This window comes from Acanthopagrus latus, chromosome 2 (assembly GCF_904848185.1).
Source record: "Acanthopagrus latus isolate v.2019 chromosome 2, fAcaLat1.1, whole genome shotgun sequence".
Lineage (NCBI taxonomy): Eukaryota > Metazoa > Chordata > Actinopteri > Spariformes > Sparidae > Acanthopagrus > Acanthopagrus latus.
In genome coordinates, this window is record NC_051040.1 from 12,955,263 (window position 1) to 12,972,252 (window position 16,990).

Here is a 16,990-nt window from a genome sequence, read left to right on the forward strand (position 1 = left end):
AAGTCATCATTTGAAGATGTCCAGCTTATGCCCGAGTCCCCTGCCGCAGGATGGCCTTAGATTTTATCTTTGCACAAGGCTATGAATTTTAATAAAATCTCTAGATTTAGTCACGCAACAACCCGACCCATCTATCCAGGATTAGCCTGGAAGACTCGTCGGAGAGTAAACAATAAAGAAACTGGTCCAAGAGCGTGTTCATTAAATTGAACAGGTTTTTTTTTTTCTTTGGATGTCCTCCCTCACCAAGCTGATGTATCCGCTCATCTCTTTCTCTCTGCATGGCTGCAGGTTGAGGTTTTCTTGAATCAGCAGCCAGCTGCAGCCCTGGCATGTTCGGGCAGTGAATCACTCCTGATGATAGTCCTTTTTTTTCCAAGGCATAGAGCAAAGATGGAAACACACACACACACACACACACACACACACACACACACACACACACACACACACACACACACACACACACACACACACACACTTTCCACAGTGGTGGACTGAGAGTTACTCAAGGGCAGCTCTGACTTACTTTTACTTAAAAGCCTTTTCACACCAGTGTTGTCCTCGACTTGGTTGTTGAGGTAGTCATAGTCAGTTGTTGTACAGTATTGGATTTTGTGAGACAAATTTGATAAGGTTTTCTCACATTTTAACCGAGACAGACATCAGCTGAACAAAGGATTTCATTCGTTTGCACAGTAAGTTTTTTTAGATTAGCTTGACCTTGACATCATTAAAATATTCCAGTATATGATAAATATGATGAACTTTGATTTTGTTGCAAACACGTGCACTTTTTACACAAGAATTATTTTGATTGTAGGTCTTTAACCAGCAGTGGAGTACTTTTATACAACATGATTGGTATTTTTACCTCAGTAAAATATCTCAGGGCTTCCTCCACCGCTGATTTTCAATGTCTCATTTGAATCCACCTACTGCATTATGTATAAAGGACATTCATTATTATATATGGATTATGCATTACGTATAGCAGATGCAAACATTTGTGGAGGTTATGTGCATTTTTTTACACTAATGAGAAAAGAAAGTAGATTCCTCCCTGTTACAGCTCTGCAGCTCTCCTTCTGTTTTCTTTTTTGTTTGTATAACTTGTGGTAAACCTGTCAATTATAACCCATTAACTTTGAAAGAAGCCAATTTACCATTAATATTCAAACACTCTGATATTTGCAACAAGGAACGGATACTTCAGTTTATCAGAAAATGTCTCAGAAACATCCCACCTCTACGGTTGAAACTTCTATTTAGCCTTCGTCAACAAAAACGAACATCACAGGTGTCACGGTGAAGATCAACTGGAAGCGAACAAATCCACTCAGATAATCGATGAAACTGTGAAGGATTACAGAATTATATTTTGTCATTTATTGCAATATCAAAGTGAGTCAAGGGTATTAGTGGCAAATGTTTGACAGATGTTTTCTCTGTGTTTTTTTTTTTTACTTTCACAGAAGTCCTTCTCTCTGGTGTTGGATGCGATGGACCATGACAACGACACGTCAGAATCAGGTGAAGCTGCAGTGTGTGTGTTTGGAGCCTATGTGTGTTTGTGTCTCTGTGCCTTTAGGTACGCAGGAATGTAAGAGAAAGGGAGGCTGAATACATTACAAGGTTTATACTTTCCAACAGACAAGTACGAAAACGAAAGAGTTTATGTTTTTAAATGTGTAGGTCTATAATCCTCCTCCACAGGCGTATTCTGCTTGTTTAAAGTTCGAAGGCTACTCAGCAGAGTTGTAAAACCTTAATATAACACTTTTCGAATGACTGTGTAGACCGCCATGTCAGTGAAAATCAGATGCTGTCATCTAGACTAATGTTATGTTTGATCGATCTGAGGGAGATTAAACCTAAGCCAGTTAGATTTTAGCATGACCAGTTGGTTTTACTGTTTTTTCTCCATGATGATTGTTTACTCGCTACCTTAATAATGTGGAATAGCAACTCAACTACTATGATACACAAGCATCAAATCTGATTTTTTTAATGACAGGGAAGAGGTCAAAAAAGCTGCAGAATAAACTTTAGTTAGTGCTCATGCTGACTGCACTCCGACTAGCTCTAACTAGCTAGTTAGATTCAAGATGGTTTGGTTTTAAACCACCGGTTTGTTGTGCCTGGAAATTTCCCTTTTTGTTTTTTTGAAGTATGCAAATGTTAAAGAGTGTAACTAGTTTGTCCAGTATGTCAAAAACTAGATTAGCTTTTAGCATCACTAGTCTGTGCATATTTGTTTCCCCAGTATGAATGTATTTAGCCATTGCTTTCTTAATGCGGTATAACAAACTCAACTATAAATAAGATATTGGAGGCTCAATATTATTTTTTCAGACAGGAAATGGGTTGGTAAATGCTAGTAGCTTATACTAAAGTTAGCTTTAACTAGTCGGGGTGCAAACATTGGACTCGGTTTTGTCCTGGGAACTTTACATGTTTATTTTTGAAAAATCACCAATATCTATGGTATAATGATTTATTATCAGTTAAACAGATGTCACAAAGTCAAATTCTGGCCTTTCCTTAATTTTGACCTGGCAAAAAAATAAATAAATAGATACATATTCTGTCTATATTACCTATAAGTACAGTTTTCAACAAGCAACTTTTCCATGGAAGCAAATGGTTCATGAGAGCTTGTTTACAAGTAAGTGTGGTTTAACATGGTGGAACAATGTGAAAATATCCCCTTTGTCTTTGTGCCTGTGATCATATGCGACTCGAAAGTCTTTTTATCCGAGCCCTTTAATTTCCTGCTCGTCTCCTTGTTGTTTCTACTCATAATCAGGAAAAGCTCTGTGACAGGGAATGTGAGCTGCATGCTATAAAAAGCATAACACGCACGCGCACACACACACACACACGCACACACACACACACAGATGGAGACAGATGTTCCTATGCCTTCCTCATTCCTGTCATACCACAGTCGTCCCTTTCATCCAGCCGTCCCCAGTCCTATCCAAAAGATGGCTGAGATAATGAGAAACCGGGAGCTGCACCAGAGATCCTTCTCCTCTTGTGTGTTCGCCTCTCCCGTCCTCTCCATCCTCTCCTTCCCTCTGCCCTCCAGCGCTGTTCTTACAACTTGTTTGCATCATCTGTCGTTTCCACCTGAGCTCCTGACAGCCCTTACATTGGGTCTAAAGCCGTTCATTAGGCCGGCGGCTTAGCTCAGCCCAAACACGGGCGTCCCGGAGCAGTCTGAATGGACTTATCAGGCCCTGCCGCTAATCAGAAAGGATTATCCAGCGCGACTGTACCTTCTGAAACAGTCCTTAGAAATAGCGAGAAAATATGATTTCCATTAAGCACCAACAGTCTGACCTTCACTGAGTTTAAACAAAGTGGAGCTAGTGATAATTTTGCTGGTTTGTACCTTTGCCTGTTAGAGGATAATAGGTTTAGTATAATGCTGGTCTTACTTCCATAGTTTTTTGTCCTCATTTTTATTGGACATGACAACATTTAACTAGATCAGGGAACACAATCACATTGGCCAGCAGGGAAATGAAACACAGGTAACACAGGGAACAGAAATAAAATGAATGTGGCAGGAGATGACAAGAAACTACAATGTAACAGACATAACTAATAAAGGTAAAGAGTGATTTAGCAAAATGCTAAGAAAGTAAATAACTGGAAGAAAAACATGAAATGAACATAAGTTTTAACCAAAAGGGGCAGATCGTAATCCTGTAAAGAGAAAACAATCATACATTAGACATCATGAATTAAAATTGATGATAATATCTTTTTAGCATTTTTGTTTTATAACATAAAATGTGAAGATTGTCAGCTACAAGAATGAGTTTCAGTGAAAGATGTTAAGAAAACATGTTGTAACACATACAGTAGATCACACTCAAGATCCATGTCTAGCAGTGAAATGTGTCAGACCGTCTTGCGAAGACATCAAACCGACCGCCACATCTGTCAGTACGTTGACATTCTGACCAAGTACTCACGGGTCGGACCACACCCATCTTCGAACTTGGCCTTCATTTTGATCTCAACTACACAAAGTGTCTTGACTGAATCCTGCACAGTTGTGATGCTTTTGCGCTGGCAAAAATCTGGCTACAGACACCTGGCAATGTACTCAGAGTCGCTTGGGCCCCGCTGGACTAGGTGTCTCCAGGAACATGTTTTTGTCAGAACAGCACACATACACACGCACACACACACACACAAGGTGAAAACAATACAAGCTGCTTGCTGTCTTGGCAGGTAATGAGAAAGAGGAAATCATTTCATATTACAAATCACAGCTTGAATGTAGCTAATGTGGTGAAACGGTCCCTGGAGTTTCGTTTAAAACCTGTCTGATCTCTGTGTCTTGCCCCGCCTCACTTCTCTTTGGCAATGTTGCCACCGGATCGCAGCATTTAAAGGCACACTGTGGAGTTTTTCTTGTTTTAAGTTAAAGTTATTTTCATGTTTATGTTCCCTGTTTCTCACCACAACACATTGTGTGTGTGTGTGTGTGTGTGTGTGTGTGTGTGTGTGTGTGTGTTTGATGCGTCACAAAGTTGTTGAATGCATTTTTTTGCAGAGCTGATTTCACGAAAGAATTTGAAACCTACATTCCTAACAATCCTCTCCTTCTTTGTGTTCATTGGTGTATTGCATCTCTCAGGACATTAAAACCACCAACAGACAATTAAACCAGTGACAAGACCATCACGCTCATGCAACAACAAAATGGACTCCCACTCTTTGAAAAAATTGCTTTCAATTTCACCAGTAGAGTGTTTTAATGACCCATAATTACCTTAAAAATAGCAGCAGTTTAATTTTCTGTGTTTTTTCCACTCTGTGCGCAAATTTATAGGGTCATTCTGAGTGTGGATTCGCTGTTGGTTTCACCCACGTTTCAACTGTATTGACATAGCACTCATAGCCACAAATTGCCACCACCGACAGAGAGAGAGAGAGTGAAATTCAATATTAAGAAGCATTATAATCTGGTCCAGCTTGTCTATAAAAATTCAAAACACATGTTTAGACTTAGTGCCTTTATCCAGATGAGGGTAATTTCATCGGGGGCATCCTGCGCTGGGAAAAAACACACATGCATCGAACATAGTGGAGACATGAGTGCAATCCAGCTGATCTATTGTCTTCCATAGGTCTACTGTATTGATTTGTCGGTTGAGGGAAGTCAAAAAGGAGGCGTTTTCCCTCCTGCAGTGTTTTCTCAGCTCCTGTCAAGGGCAAGCACTTCACAGCCAGCAGCGGGGGACATCACCAGAGGCTATAGAAAGAGATTTATGTGTTTTTGATACCTGCAGACACAATCCCCCGAGTGTTGGCTGCTTATATTTGCTCTGCTGTAAAGTTGCTGCTGTTCATGCCATCTAATGTTCAAGCTTCACTCTCTCTGTCTCCATCTTTGTCTCGTCTTGTGCTCACTTGTCATTGTGCCGTCTCATCTAATCTCATAAGGGAGGAAATCAGACTCTGTTATACACCTCTCCTGCTGCGCTGCCTGATAATGTGGTTATTGTTTTCTACCTCTTCTCGCTTGTTCGTATCTGGCAGAGAAATGGTGATGATGAAATTAGCCCTGTGACGTGCCAGAGTCATAGAATAATGAAAAACCCACAATGCAGTGCAGTAGCGTGATGAGTGTTTGGATACCGGGCCCGCAGATTTGACTACAGACGGAGGCCGCTGGAGTGTCCGCTCTGTTCCCACTCCACTTTTACTCTCTTAAACACACACACAGACACACACACAAACACACACACACTGGCCAATTTGTGCCCCTGTTTTCATTCCTTTGTGTCAAACCACAGTGACCTCATCTCTCCATCAGGCGGTTTGCAATGTGTGTGTGCTAATAGCTGCCTCCCTTCCTCTTTGGCTCTGTTTGTCTCACACACACACGCACACACACACACACACACACACACACACACGCGCGCACACACACACGACATACACCCTTCCTCAGTCCATCGCTGACTTACTCCCAACCAGTCGTTCTTTTCTGTGCAACTATCTCACAATCTTTCCCTGTATCGTCACCACCATCTCTGTAATACACACATACATACATTGAGAAACACAGATATGCTCACGCACACACACGTAGTCTCAGTGCTTTGTGTGTGTTAATACCCTGTCAGAGGAGATTATAACTGAGGTGGGGTGACAGCGCCTCTGGGAAATCCCCTCCGGGGGTCAGGAGCGTTGCCCCCAGGCCTCGTCTGGTCCGCTCTGATGTTCAGGCTCTCTGGTGTCGCCTTCTCTCTGGTCTTATGGCCGACCCTTTTCTCCATCGACAGATAGATACATAAGAGAAAAATGTGAAAATGTGCCTTTCTTTTTGACTTGTCTCATGAAAATTGTGGAAAATAAAATGCCAGATTGTTGAATGGATGCTGCAGAAAACCCTGTTGAGAACAGCTTTGATTATGTGATCCAAGCTTTGCTACATCTTTAAAAGAAGTTTGTGAAGATATGTCTTAAAACTGATTGTTTAAAAAGCCTCCACTTGCCAAGCGGCAAGAGGTCTAAAGCAATCCTTATTGATTTTTTTTTGTCCAGTGTACTCAAAAAGCCTTTCCTGCTTCCCTCCTCCCTCAGGTCAGCTGATTGAGCGAGTGCTCCTCTCCTCCATGTTGAACCCCGGTGAGCAGTGGCAGACGTACCGTCACCACGGACGGACTCTCAGCCTGGAGTACCGGCTTCGCTTCCGCTGCGATTCAAACTACTACGGCCCTTTCTGCAACAAGTTCTGCAGGGCTCGCGATGACTTTTTCGGCCACTTCAACTGCGACCCCAGCGGCGCAAAGGTCTGCATGGAGGGCTGGACGGGACCCGAGTGCAAAGAGGGTGAGGAAACTTTAATCTGCCCATACCATATGTCATGTAACAGTTTGGAAAATGTATAATTGATTGATACAGTGAGTTCAAGTCTTTAGTTTTGTTTGGTTTAAATCAATTAAGAGCTATACTCAAAAGCACATTTCATACAACAAATGATTTACTTCTTAAGCCCTTCTGGATCAATTGCCTCCCCTGGTGCCTCTATGTTTGTGCCCACTGTGATGCTCCTGTGGTAGATTAATCATCATTAAAAGCCCCCCACTGTGGCCCACTGTGCAAGACAGCACGACAATATGCCTTACAGTTTGTCTTTTCAATTGAAAAAGTGCCTGAGTAGTGTAGTTTGGACAAAAATAAACGCAGACTTGATGTTTGCAGTGATGGATGATATAATGTAATTAAATGTCAAAAAATATGTTAACTGACTTTCGTACAATATGGAACTGAAAGGAAAACAGTATCTGTGTGGAACAGTAAAAGCACAAACAAAGTACAAAAAAAATATTTGAAACCAGATTGATCAGAGTGCATTCCAGATCAGTTTACAATAGAATTGAACACATTGAAATAAAGATACACAGGTTTATCAGTGTAAGAGACAAAAATAATATGATAACAACACTTGACCTTTAACTCAAGTTAAACAAGTGTTCACATGGTGGAGCCCTTAGAGTGAAAAGTAAAAACTATCCTTCAATCTAAGGTGGGTAACTTGCATAAAACAGCTTACAAAGGTGGAATGACAGGGAAGGATCTTTGTCTTCTAACATCTGTTGCTCAGCTTCTTTGTCCTTTAGTTGGTAAACCTTCAAATCTCGGTTTGCTTACCAAGGTTTACTCCGAAACGATGCATGAATACTTGGGAAAAAATGTTTGTTGCTAGATCATAATTCCGCTAATATTTCCCTCAGGATAACTTGAAGCCAGTGATGAGAAAAGTTAAAGAATGTTTTCACTTTCCATTTATTTTTCCACTGCTCCTGACAGGGGGTTTCCTCTTAAGTGATCCCTTCCAATGTTTCTTAAAAGGTTTTTCCATGAGAGTGTCTTTCAAACGTTGACCCCTGAAATTGTTTTTGTGATTAAGGGCTGTTAAAATAAACCTGACCCACAAACCAGCGCCATCAGCTTGAAGTGGTAGATGTGTTGTTTTGGATTCTGTCTGTCTCTCTCTCTCTCACACACACGCACACGCGCATAGAAGTAAAGATCGGCTTCGTGCTCGTCCACCAATTGATAGTATCAAACCCAAGGATCAGCGCACATAAGTCCACACATCCACTCCTGTTAATGTCAGTACTGACAGCTTTAGGATCTGTTACACTGACACACTCTTGTACATCTGTTAGCTTTAGCGGACAGTGCGCGCGCGCGTGTGTGTGTGTGTGTTACGGGGGATTATTCTCCGTCTGTCTGTGACTCATCAGCTGGACGACCTCACTGTGTGACCTCGGAGCGCTGCCATCGTGTTGCGATGGTTAAAAAGTGAATGGAGGAAGCCAGAGTGGAAACCATGGGAACCCTGAAGGACACGCAGCTAGTTTACGGACATCCTCGCTTCGTCTGACTTCCTCCTCAGCGGGTCGCTGATTGGACCGCAGAGAAGCAGGAAGTCTAAAAAATTAGCCAGGGGTCCCTCTGTTACCCCCCGCAGGTTAATGATCACGATGAAGTTCGGGGAGTTTTTCTCCACCTGAAAACTTTTGAAGAGCTTGTGTGAGATTTTTTTAAGAAGACATATTCCAACTTTTTATGAGGTGTCTCAAGCGTGTGTTTTCTATATCTTTTTTTTTCAGTCAACTGTTTTGGATTTTCATCTAACTATATTCAGGGTTGATCTCAGCTTTAAACACTGTGTAACTGAAATTGGCTTCATTTCTGTTTCATAATTACTGATGTGATGTCTCTAACAGCTCTCTCTTTGTGTGTGTTTGTTCACAGCGGTGTGTAAGCAGGGTTGTCATCAGGTCCACGGCTTCTGCACTGAACCTGGAGAATGCAAGTAGGTCGGGAGGTTTAAAGCAACTTTGTGGATGGTGGATGGTGTCTTTGTCTCAGCCACTATGCCCCCCCCCCCCACCCCGTTCAATCCTCCGAAACTACTCTGTGGCATTTTGAAGCCAAAAAAATCTTGACCTGCTGGATATGAAAATACTCTGATCTTCACTGCTGTGGGGCCCATAGAGCAGGACGGCTAACTTCCAGTTAATTTTCAGCTAACTTGAATAGTTATGAAATAATTTAGTTATGCAGCTCCTTTAGACTTTGAAAATGTTTTTGGCCTAATGGCTCCAGTTATGATGCTTGTGACACTAAAAACAATGGATCAATCATTTTACAGACGTTATTTTCACAATGTAAGCTTATGGGAAAAAGTATATTTGGGCTGTAGTGCATCATGTGATGATATAATTACAGGGTTTGTCTACTATGAAAACTTACTTCAAAGACCAGCACTCTAGCTTGACCAGATCACCTAAATCTAGCTCTATCTGTGATACTGATGACTGTTTTTTAATGTGGTTCATGGATCTGAAGTCCTGTAGCAGACAGCAGGTGCCTGCACTGATTCCTTATTTCCTCTCTAAAATGGCCGATCTCTCTTCACAACTCTTGATATCAAAGGTAGATATAACCTGTGAAACGATTTATCAGTTTTTCTAGTCAAGCTCTGCTGGACCAGAAACCTCCAGAGCGAGTGACAGTTAATGTGACAGTAATATGAGTAATGCTCCCAAAGGCCAATTAGCCATTTGAAGAAAACATGTTTCACAACATTGAATCACAGCAACATCAGCCACAGTATGCACATAAAGTGACTGATGTTACTGGTTTAAAACAGTTTCTATCAAGCCTGTTAATGTGATGTGGACTGTGCTCTTCACCTCTTCAGGTGTCATTATGGCTGGAATGGCCTTCTGTGTGATCAGTGTATGACGTTCCCCGGCTGTGTGTACGGAAGCTGCGCCGAGCCCTGGCAGTGTGTGTGTGACGTCAACTGGGGAGGACTGCTGTGTGACAAAGGTCAGACATGTGACAGTATGAAAGGAAGTTTTAACCTTAATTTAAACTCTAATGGCTTACAAGAATATCTTTTTTTAGCACCTAAGGTTTAAGAAACCTGCATAGTGATCTTCAAACTAATTACACCAGAGACACAAATCAGTAACTCAGCCAAACACTTAATTTAACTGTGTAACTTTTAACTCCACAGCTAAACTCAGAATATAGAGGACTTTGTCATCTGCATAGAGATGCTCTGGTTGTTCACACACCTTCCCAGGGATGGCCTACTGATCTTCTGTATGAGATAACACACAGTTCCCTTGGGGCTTCACCTTTAACTTTTCCCACCACACTGCAGCAAACTTCCTCCAACATTATCCCAGAATATAACTTCCCACCTCCCACCTCTGTCCCGGTGTGGGAGCTGGGATCTGGGAGCCAAGAGAGTGCCCACGGGACGCTGTATTGTGCAGAGGAAAGGCGATAGCCTTGGGTAAGGTGAATGTGAGCGGGGCTGGGCTGGGCGCTTTCAGATAGGTGGGGTCCTGAGCTCTTTCTGAGTATTCATTCAGGCTCTGTAAAGAGCTGTGGTGAGACAAAGAGACTGTGGGCACGGAGGAGATCATTAGAGAAAGCAGAGCTTTAATCAGCCTTAACACTGGAGACAACAGGCCCTGCAGCTACTGGCCTGCACAGTCAGCACACTGAGCCGACCTGGATGCACTTCAGCCTCACTGCGCTGTGTGTGTGTGTGTGTGTGTGTGTGTGTGTGTGTGTGTGTGTGTGTGTGTGTGTGTGTGTGTGTGTGTGTGTGCGTATGCTGCTGCGCTCTCAAAGTCAAACTGAAGTTAACCTGGATCCATCTGTACCAATATATATATATTATTTCTCTGCTGCTTTGTGTTGGCAGTGAGAAACTGAAAGCAGTATTTAATCAGACAGTTTTGTGGTTTGGTTTCAGATCTGAATTACTGTGGCACCCATCAGCCCTGTAAGAACGGCGGGACCTGCACCAACACAGAGCCAAACGAGTACCAGTGTGAGTGCCAGGAAGGTTTCAGAGGAAGAAACTGTGACATTGGTGAGTGTCGAGCCACTGAAAAGAAACAATGAAAGATGACAAGGGAAGCCACAGTTAATGTGAAATTGTCGTCTCTTCTTTTTTTTCTCCTCTCTCGTGCCTCCAACTCATCCATCCATCCCCTTTCATCAGTGGAACATGCATGTTTGTCATCCCCGTGTGTCAATGGCGCCACCTGTGTGGAAGACCCAACAGGCTTCAGCTGCATCTGTACCGACAGCTGGACCGGACACACCTGCGCTGATGGTGATTGTCGAGGCACACACACAAACACACACACTGCTCTGGGAAACACACAGCTCTGAGCTGAGGGGCTGGACGGTGTGAGATTGTGTGTGATTGGTTGTTATTGGATCAAAGCCAGTGAGTGACTCTAATCAATCCAGCAGAGGAAGCTAAATTAGTCTGAACACAAACAGTATCAGCAGCAATCAGCGGTCGGCCTTGCCCTCCGTCTGACTTTGTGTGTGTGTGTGTGTGGGCAGTGTGTGTATATGCATTTTCACACATACTGACATTACCAAAAAAGGTTATGTGGAGCATCTGTAATCACATCTATTGATTTAATATAGACTGAGATTAATCTGTGAGCTAAGGGTGTTTTTTTAATTAATTCAAAGATATTTTAAATCTTTATTGTTCATTAATGCAGAACAGAAATGTGTCTTTGACTGGTGTAAGGCTCATATAAAGTTAGATGAAGAAGAACATCAAATTCACATAAAAGACAACACAATACATGTAGTATATAATATACTGATAACTAATAGGGATAAGAGTTAAAAGTTAAAAAATGCAGCAGTTGCAGGTCATCGGAAAGTCGCTCCAGCTGCTACTGATGAGAAAACAGTCTCTCGGGCCTTGTTCAGTCTTACATCAAGACACATCCAGACTTTGCTGAGATCCAGATAAGATAGATTGGAAATGCTCTTAAGGGGGGCGAGGGTTCCTTTTTGATTAGAGAGGTGTGGTTGTTATGTACATAAGGAAACACATGAAGCCTAAAATTTCTTTTACTGAAGACAGTCCTGCTAAGATCTGAAAATAATGAAACTCTAAAGCAGACATTTTATCATCAGAATTCAATTTTATTTGTTTGACATCTGGTGCCCTTGTGATGTGTGTGTGTGTGTGTGTGTGTGTGTGTGTGTGTGTGTGTGTGTGTGTGTGTGTGTGTGTGTGTGTGTGTGTGTGCCCATGGGAAAAAATAAAAAGTTGTTTTGGACCAAATTAATGAAATGTTATCAGACTGTTTGCTCTGAGAGGAAACTGAGACCGCTGTTAAATGTTAAAACAATACACACTAAACTTTAGAGCAGGACTGACATGTTGTTGTTGGCTTTTATCATCATTAGTTGTGGTGATATTAGTTTGTTCAGCAGTAGGCGGATACTTTTCCTAAAAATATGCAATGCTGAACTGTTTCGTTATTATAGATTCTATGTATGTAGTCTGTGTCATGTCTAAGAAGAATCTCTGATCATTTGATATGTATTTATTTATTTATTTGTCTGCATCACAGCAAACTAACTGGCAAATATTCCTCAGTTTTTACCTTGAGATCATATCAGTCAGTCTGTATTCACATGCCCTTCAGGCACTTTTGGCCATCTGCAGTAATTTGATTTATTCACTGTCATGGAAACAAGAAAAACGGTTTCTGTAATCAGTGTGAAATATCTGAGAACCTGGTTATCACAGATCAATTTCCGCTGAAGAAACCTGGCCTGCGTCCATAGTGGACAGGTTTTTTTTTTTTTTTAAGTGCATTTGGATGAAGAGAAAATAAGGAAAGCAGTGTGGAGGGACGAAAGAAAAAAAATATATTTTACATGGTGCTTTCATGTTTTGAAGGTAATAATGTTTAATTCAAGCTTGGCCTAAACTCGGTCAAAAGCAAAGATATCCTGACTTTTAATCACAAGTATGAATCAAACTCAGGAATGCTGCAAAGCACATTTTTTTAAAAAACGAAAAAGGACCCCAGCTGCATGCAGTGATACACTCCTGGAAAGACTCTGTAAAACAGTTCCTGGTTAAGATCAAAATTAATTTAATTATGTTACTCAGATTTGAAGGATAACTACTACCTCGGTAATAAAAACACACAGGGAATTATTAACCATTCCACCACTTCAGGGCACGAACAATCCAGCTCATTTTCCTGGGCAGCAGATGTGACACTTCATCATGTTTTCTCTACCTAACAGGGCACTTTATCACATTGTTTTTTGCACATTGAGCTACTGAAGTGGGCACTTTATCATCCTCTATCTACCATAGGGGCATAGAAGAGGGCACTCTTGTTGCTTTTTTTTAAACATTGCTTCACCAGGTTAGGCCACAAGTTCAAATAAAGCTGGGCTCTGACTACAGGAGTTTCCCAGCAATTTATTTCAGATGATGTTTGCTTCAGTTCAGTATTCCTGTCTCTCTCGTCACAATGCTGAGGTTATGCTCTAGTTTAGGCAGAAAAAAAACCCTTTTTTAGAGTTAGAAATGCATCATCTTTACTTCCAGTGAAAAATAACCGGTTTTGGTTGCCAGAAAAAAAACACTGGTAAAGTGGCGGTAATGGCTGGCAAACACCCGCTTTTGGCATTACAAAAACTGATGGAAATATGGGTGCCCTGGGTGTCCTTAAAAACACCCAGTGGTGTGACTCAAACTTTGGTCGGCCATTTCGAACATTCTGACACGAGATTGAGATTTCGGAGAAGAATGTCTGTCAAATGTAGTAAAGTTTAGTAAAATAGTTGACTATTCTTAAAATGCAGGCACATTTGTAAGCACATGTAGTTGGAACATAATTTGTTGACTCTGTTTTCTTTGTCTGTATCGTGTTCCTTTGTACACGCTGTGTTACATCGACTTACGGAAGCCCTCACAGCTCGTATGATCTCCCACTGAAGCGCGGATAAAGGTCAAACTTGTTTTTGGTCTGGGAAGTAACAACCGATCTGTCACTACAGTCTCGATCATGTGCTGGGCATTTGTGTGTGAGCCGTATGTATACGCGAGCTGTGTGATTGTGTGAGTGGCCACAGGTGAGATTGGATCGTGCAGGTTACGGTCTGTCAGAGCTGCGTGTGTAAACAAGCCGCGTTCCACATCCTCTGATTTCACCTCGATCAGGATAAAGCCGCGCTGCAGGTCGCCTGCTGGCATGTAAACACTTCGACAGTGAGAGGACAGGGACAAACAGAGGAATGAAGAACAGTTTATTTTTGCTCTTGTTGTTTGTTGTCAGAGAGGCGGTCTATCTCGGTCTCTGTATGTGTTGTGGAGATTCTCTCTGGGGGATACGCAGTGAGAGGATTGTCAGGCTCGCGGGGAATGACGACCATAACCACAACACAGCTCTGCGTTCAGACTAGATTTATATATATAACCAATATTAATTAAAGGCTTCTTTGTTTGTTTGGGAGAAGTGCTGCTAGCTTGGCTCGGGTTATTATTGCTCAGAGTCGGGCTCGGGAGGATGGAAAGTGGTTCTTCTGCAGGGTGAAAAAAGGTTATGAGAGAGGCAGAGCGTGACATTTATGGGAAACGTCTCGATGGCACAACTGCACGAATATGACAAGTGTAATAGGACGTTATGCGCGGTCAACCCTTAAAACGAGATCTCCTCTCCTCACGTTCCCTCTGTTCTTTGTATCGCTTTTAAATTTCTCTTCAGAGGCGCGAGCCCAGGCGTGGCAGCTTCATTTTTCTATTTCTATTTTACCCCCTGTCTCTCCTTCATTTCCTCCCCATCATCCTCTATTTAAATTCACTCGTTCCTGCCTGTTCTCTGGGAAAAGGTTGGAGATGTCAGCCGTCATGTACGTGCAGCAGATTATTATATTTATCACTGTTTGCACAGAAACCAGAGGAGCAGAAAAGAGAATGAAAACAAGGGCTGCCAAAGCATCCGCATACCAATGGTGGCGTGGTGGCACAGACTCAGTGACACACACATACACACACACACACACACACACACACAACATATCTTTGATATGCACGCACACACTCCCATTACACAGACCAGTAGCTCATGTACAATGTTTTCTCGTTCTCTTCTCAGCGGTGAGGCAGTGTGATCGGAGCCCTTGTGGACGTGGAGCGACGTGTCAGGAGGCTCCTGGAGGTTACCGCTGCCTCTGCCCACCTGGATGGACCGGCAGGACCTGCCAGTTGGGTCAGTGGGTCACGATTAAACATGTATTATATACAGTATATACCTGTCGATGGTCAGTGACTCTGAATAACCCAGTACAGTGATTCCCAGCCCGAGGTACTTCTACTCAGAAGTTGCTGCTGTAGCCAGGACGTACGTGGAGAGTTTGCAGAGTAGCTCAACTAATTTGAAAAAAAGCAATTAATGAATTGATTAAAAATGACATCCCCAAGTCAGTTATAACAATACATTTAAGTGTTATTGCAATTAGCGTGAATGAAAACGAGTTAGCCAGCAAGCAGAGGAGATGAAATAGTTAGATGAGAGCCAAGGATAAGCTGTTGAAACGTGTCACTAAATGTGTATGAGGAACTGAACATTGATAGTGTAATTGTTTAAAAGGTTTATAAAACCCACTTTTATAGGATTACACCCAAAGGTTGAGATCAGAAGTTTATTCTCGTTTTTTTTTTAGAATAGAAAATATCACACAGTAGATAAACACATGATTTAAATCAAGAAAGATAACACAACAAGAGAAAGAAAGAATACAATATATAAAATACTAAAAGATAAGTGACTGTAGCGGCCAGTACTTCACTGATCGGTTCAATCACATAGTGTTCGGCTGTGCACAGCTTCAGGTTCTAGAAATCAAATGGTTGCAAGGTAAATATTGTGATATACCGCTCATACTGGATATTGTTAGTGTAAATATGTCCTTACCAAGCCATAAATAAAAGTTATGCTAGCAAAGGAAGAAACTTAAAGGTAAACCAGAGATGCAAATTGTGCTTTTAAGATGGAGGACTGAGGCAATTATTGTGATTATTTTCTTAATTAAAAAAATTGCCAAGTGAGAGGACGGCTAAACAACAAGGACAGGAGAAGTGCTGTCTAAGTGTTTGAGGTGCAGACTCAAGGACTGTTAAGGCTGTAAGACATGCTGTTTAATTAAATCCAACACTTCACCAGACGAGCTGCTTTCATCGGAGACCAAACTACCAAGTTTCACTCAGGGGTGGAAATGTACGTGTGACACCAGGTTTTACAAGCTTCATGGCAAAGATTTCATTATGAGCATAAAAGACTGCAGATTGAACTTATGCAAGGTTAACAGACAAGAACAAGGGAATTTATCTGAGTTTGGGAGTGTAACGCCTCAGAAGTTTAACATACTGGGGTTTGTTAATGGTGATAATGTTTTCAGTCGTTGGTTTAGCTTTCTGTTAATGAAGAATAAATAGATATTTATCGCGTTCAAAGGGATCTTTCACAGGACTTAACTCACTGATCTTCTAATCAGCTACATCAATCTCAGCTTTAACACACAGCTGGTTTCACGACCTGTGTGTTCAGTGGAATATGTGTGATTATGTTTTCCATTTGAAGTGAGATATGCATTTAAAGCACAAATTAAAGAGGCAGAAAAAGCTGCCGGCATGTTAATTCTCCTATAAACCCTTCCTGACTGTGAATCAGTATTCACTAAATGCACTGTCACGTCTCTGCAGGCTGCACTCGCTCATAATGACGAGTATACTCCCCGAGGGTTGTTGTGTTAGATGGTACAGCGGAGGGAATATTGTATAGCATCACGTCACACATACACACACACACACACACACACACACACACACACACACACACACACACACACACACGGTGGACATACTGTATCAGGCTGGGGGGGTTATGGAAAAAAAACTGAGACATATTTCAGGATGACAGCCTCTCCTGCTCCTCTGTGTTACAGTGATATGTCACTCTGACACTTGATAATCCCCCGTAGTTCCACATCACAGGTCACTGGCTCACAACTCAGTATAACACACACACACACACAATGTTCAAACACAAGTGATAAAACTCTTTACAGCCTG

At 41.9% G+C, this 16,990-nt stretch overlaps 1 protein-coding gene across 1 annotated transcript in view; it reads left to right on the forward strand.

Annotated features, from left to right (window-relative positions):
* Positions 1–16,990, forward strand: part of LOC119012697 (protein jagged-1b) — a 49,496-nt gene that overhangs the window by 26,985 nt on the left and 5,521 nt on the right. The window contains exons 3-9 of the mRNA XM_037086741.1: positions 1,476–1,533; positions 6,616–6,864; positions 8,800–8,860; positions 9,752–9,882; positions 10,826–10,945; positions 11,078–11,191; positions 15,015–15,128. Coding sequence (XP_036942636.1) covers positions 1,476–1,533; positions 6,616–6,864; positions 8,800–8,860; positions 9,752–9,882; positions 10,826–10,945; positions 11,078–11,191; positions 15,015–15,128 — 847 coding nt within the window. The remainder of the gene's footprint in view (positions 1–1,475; positions 1,534–6,615; positions 6,865–8,799; positions 8,861–9,751; positions 9,883–10,825; positions 10,946–11,077; positions 11,192–15,014; positions 15,129–16,990) is intronic.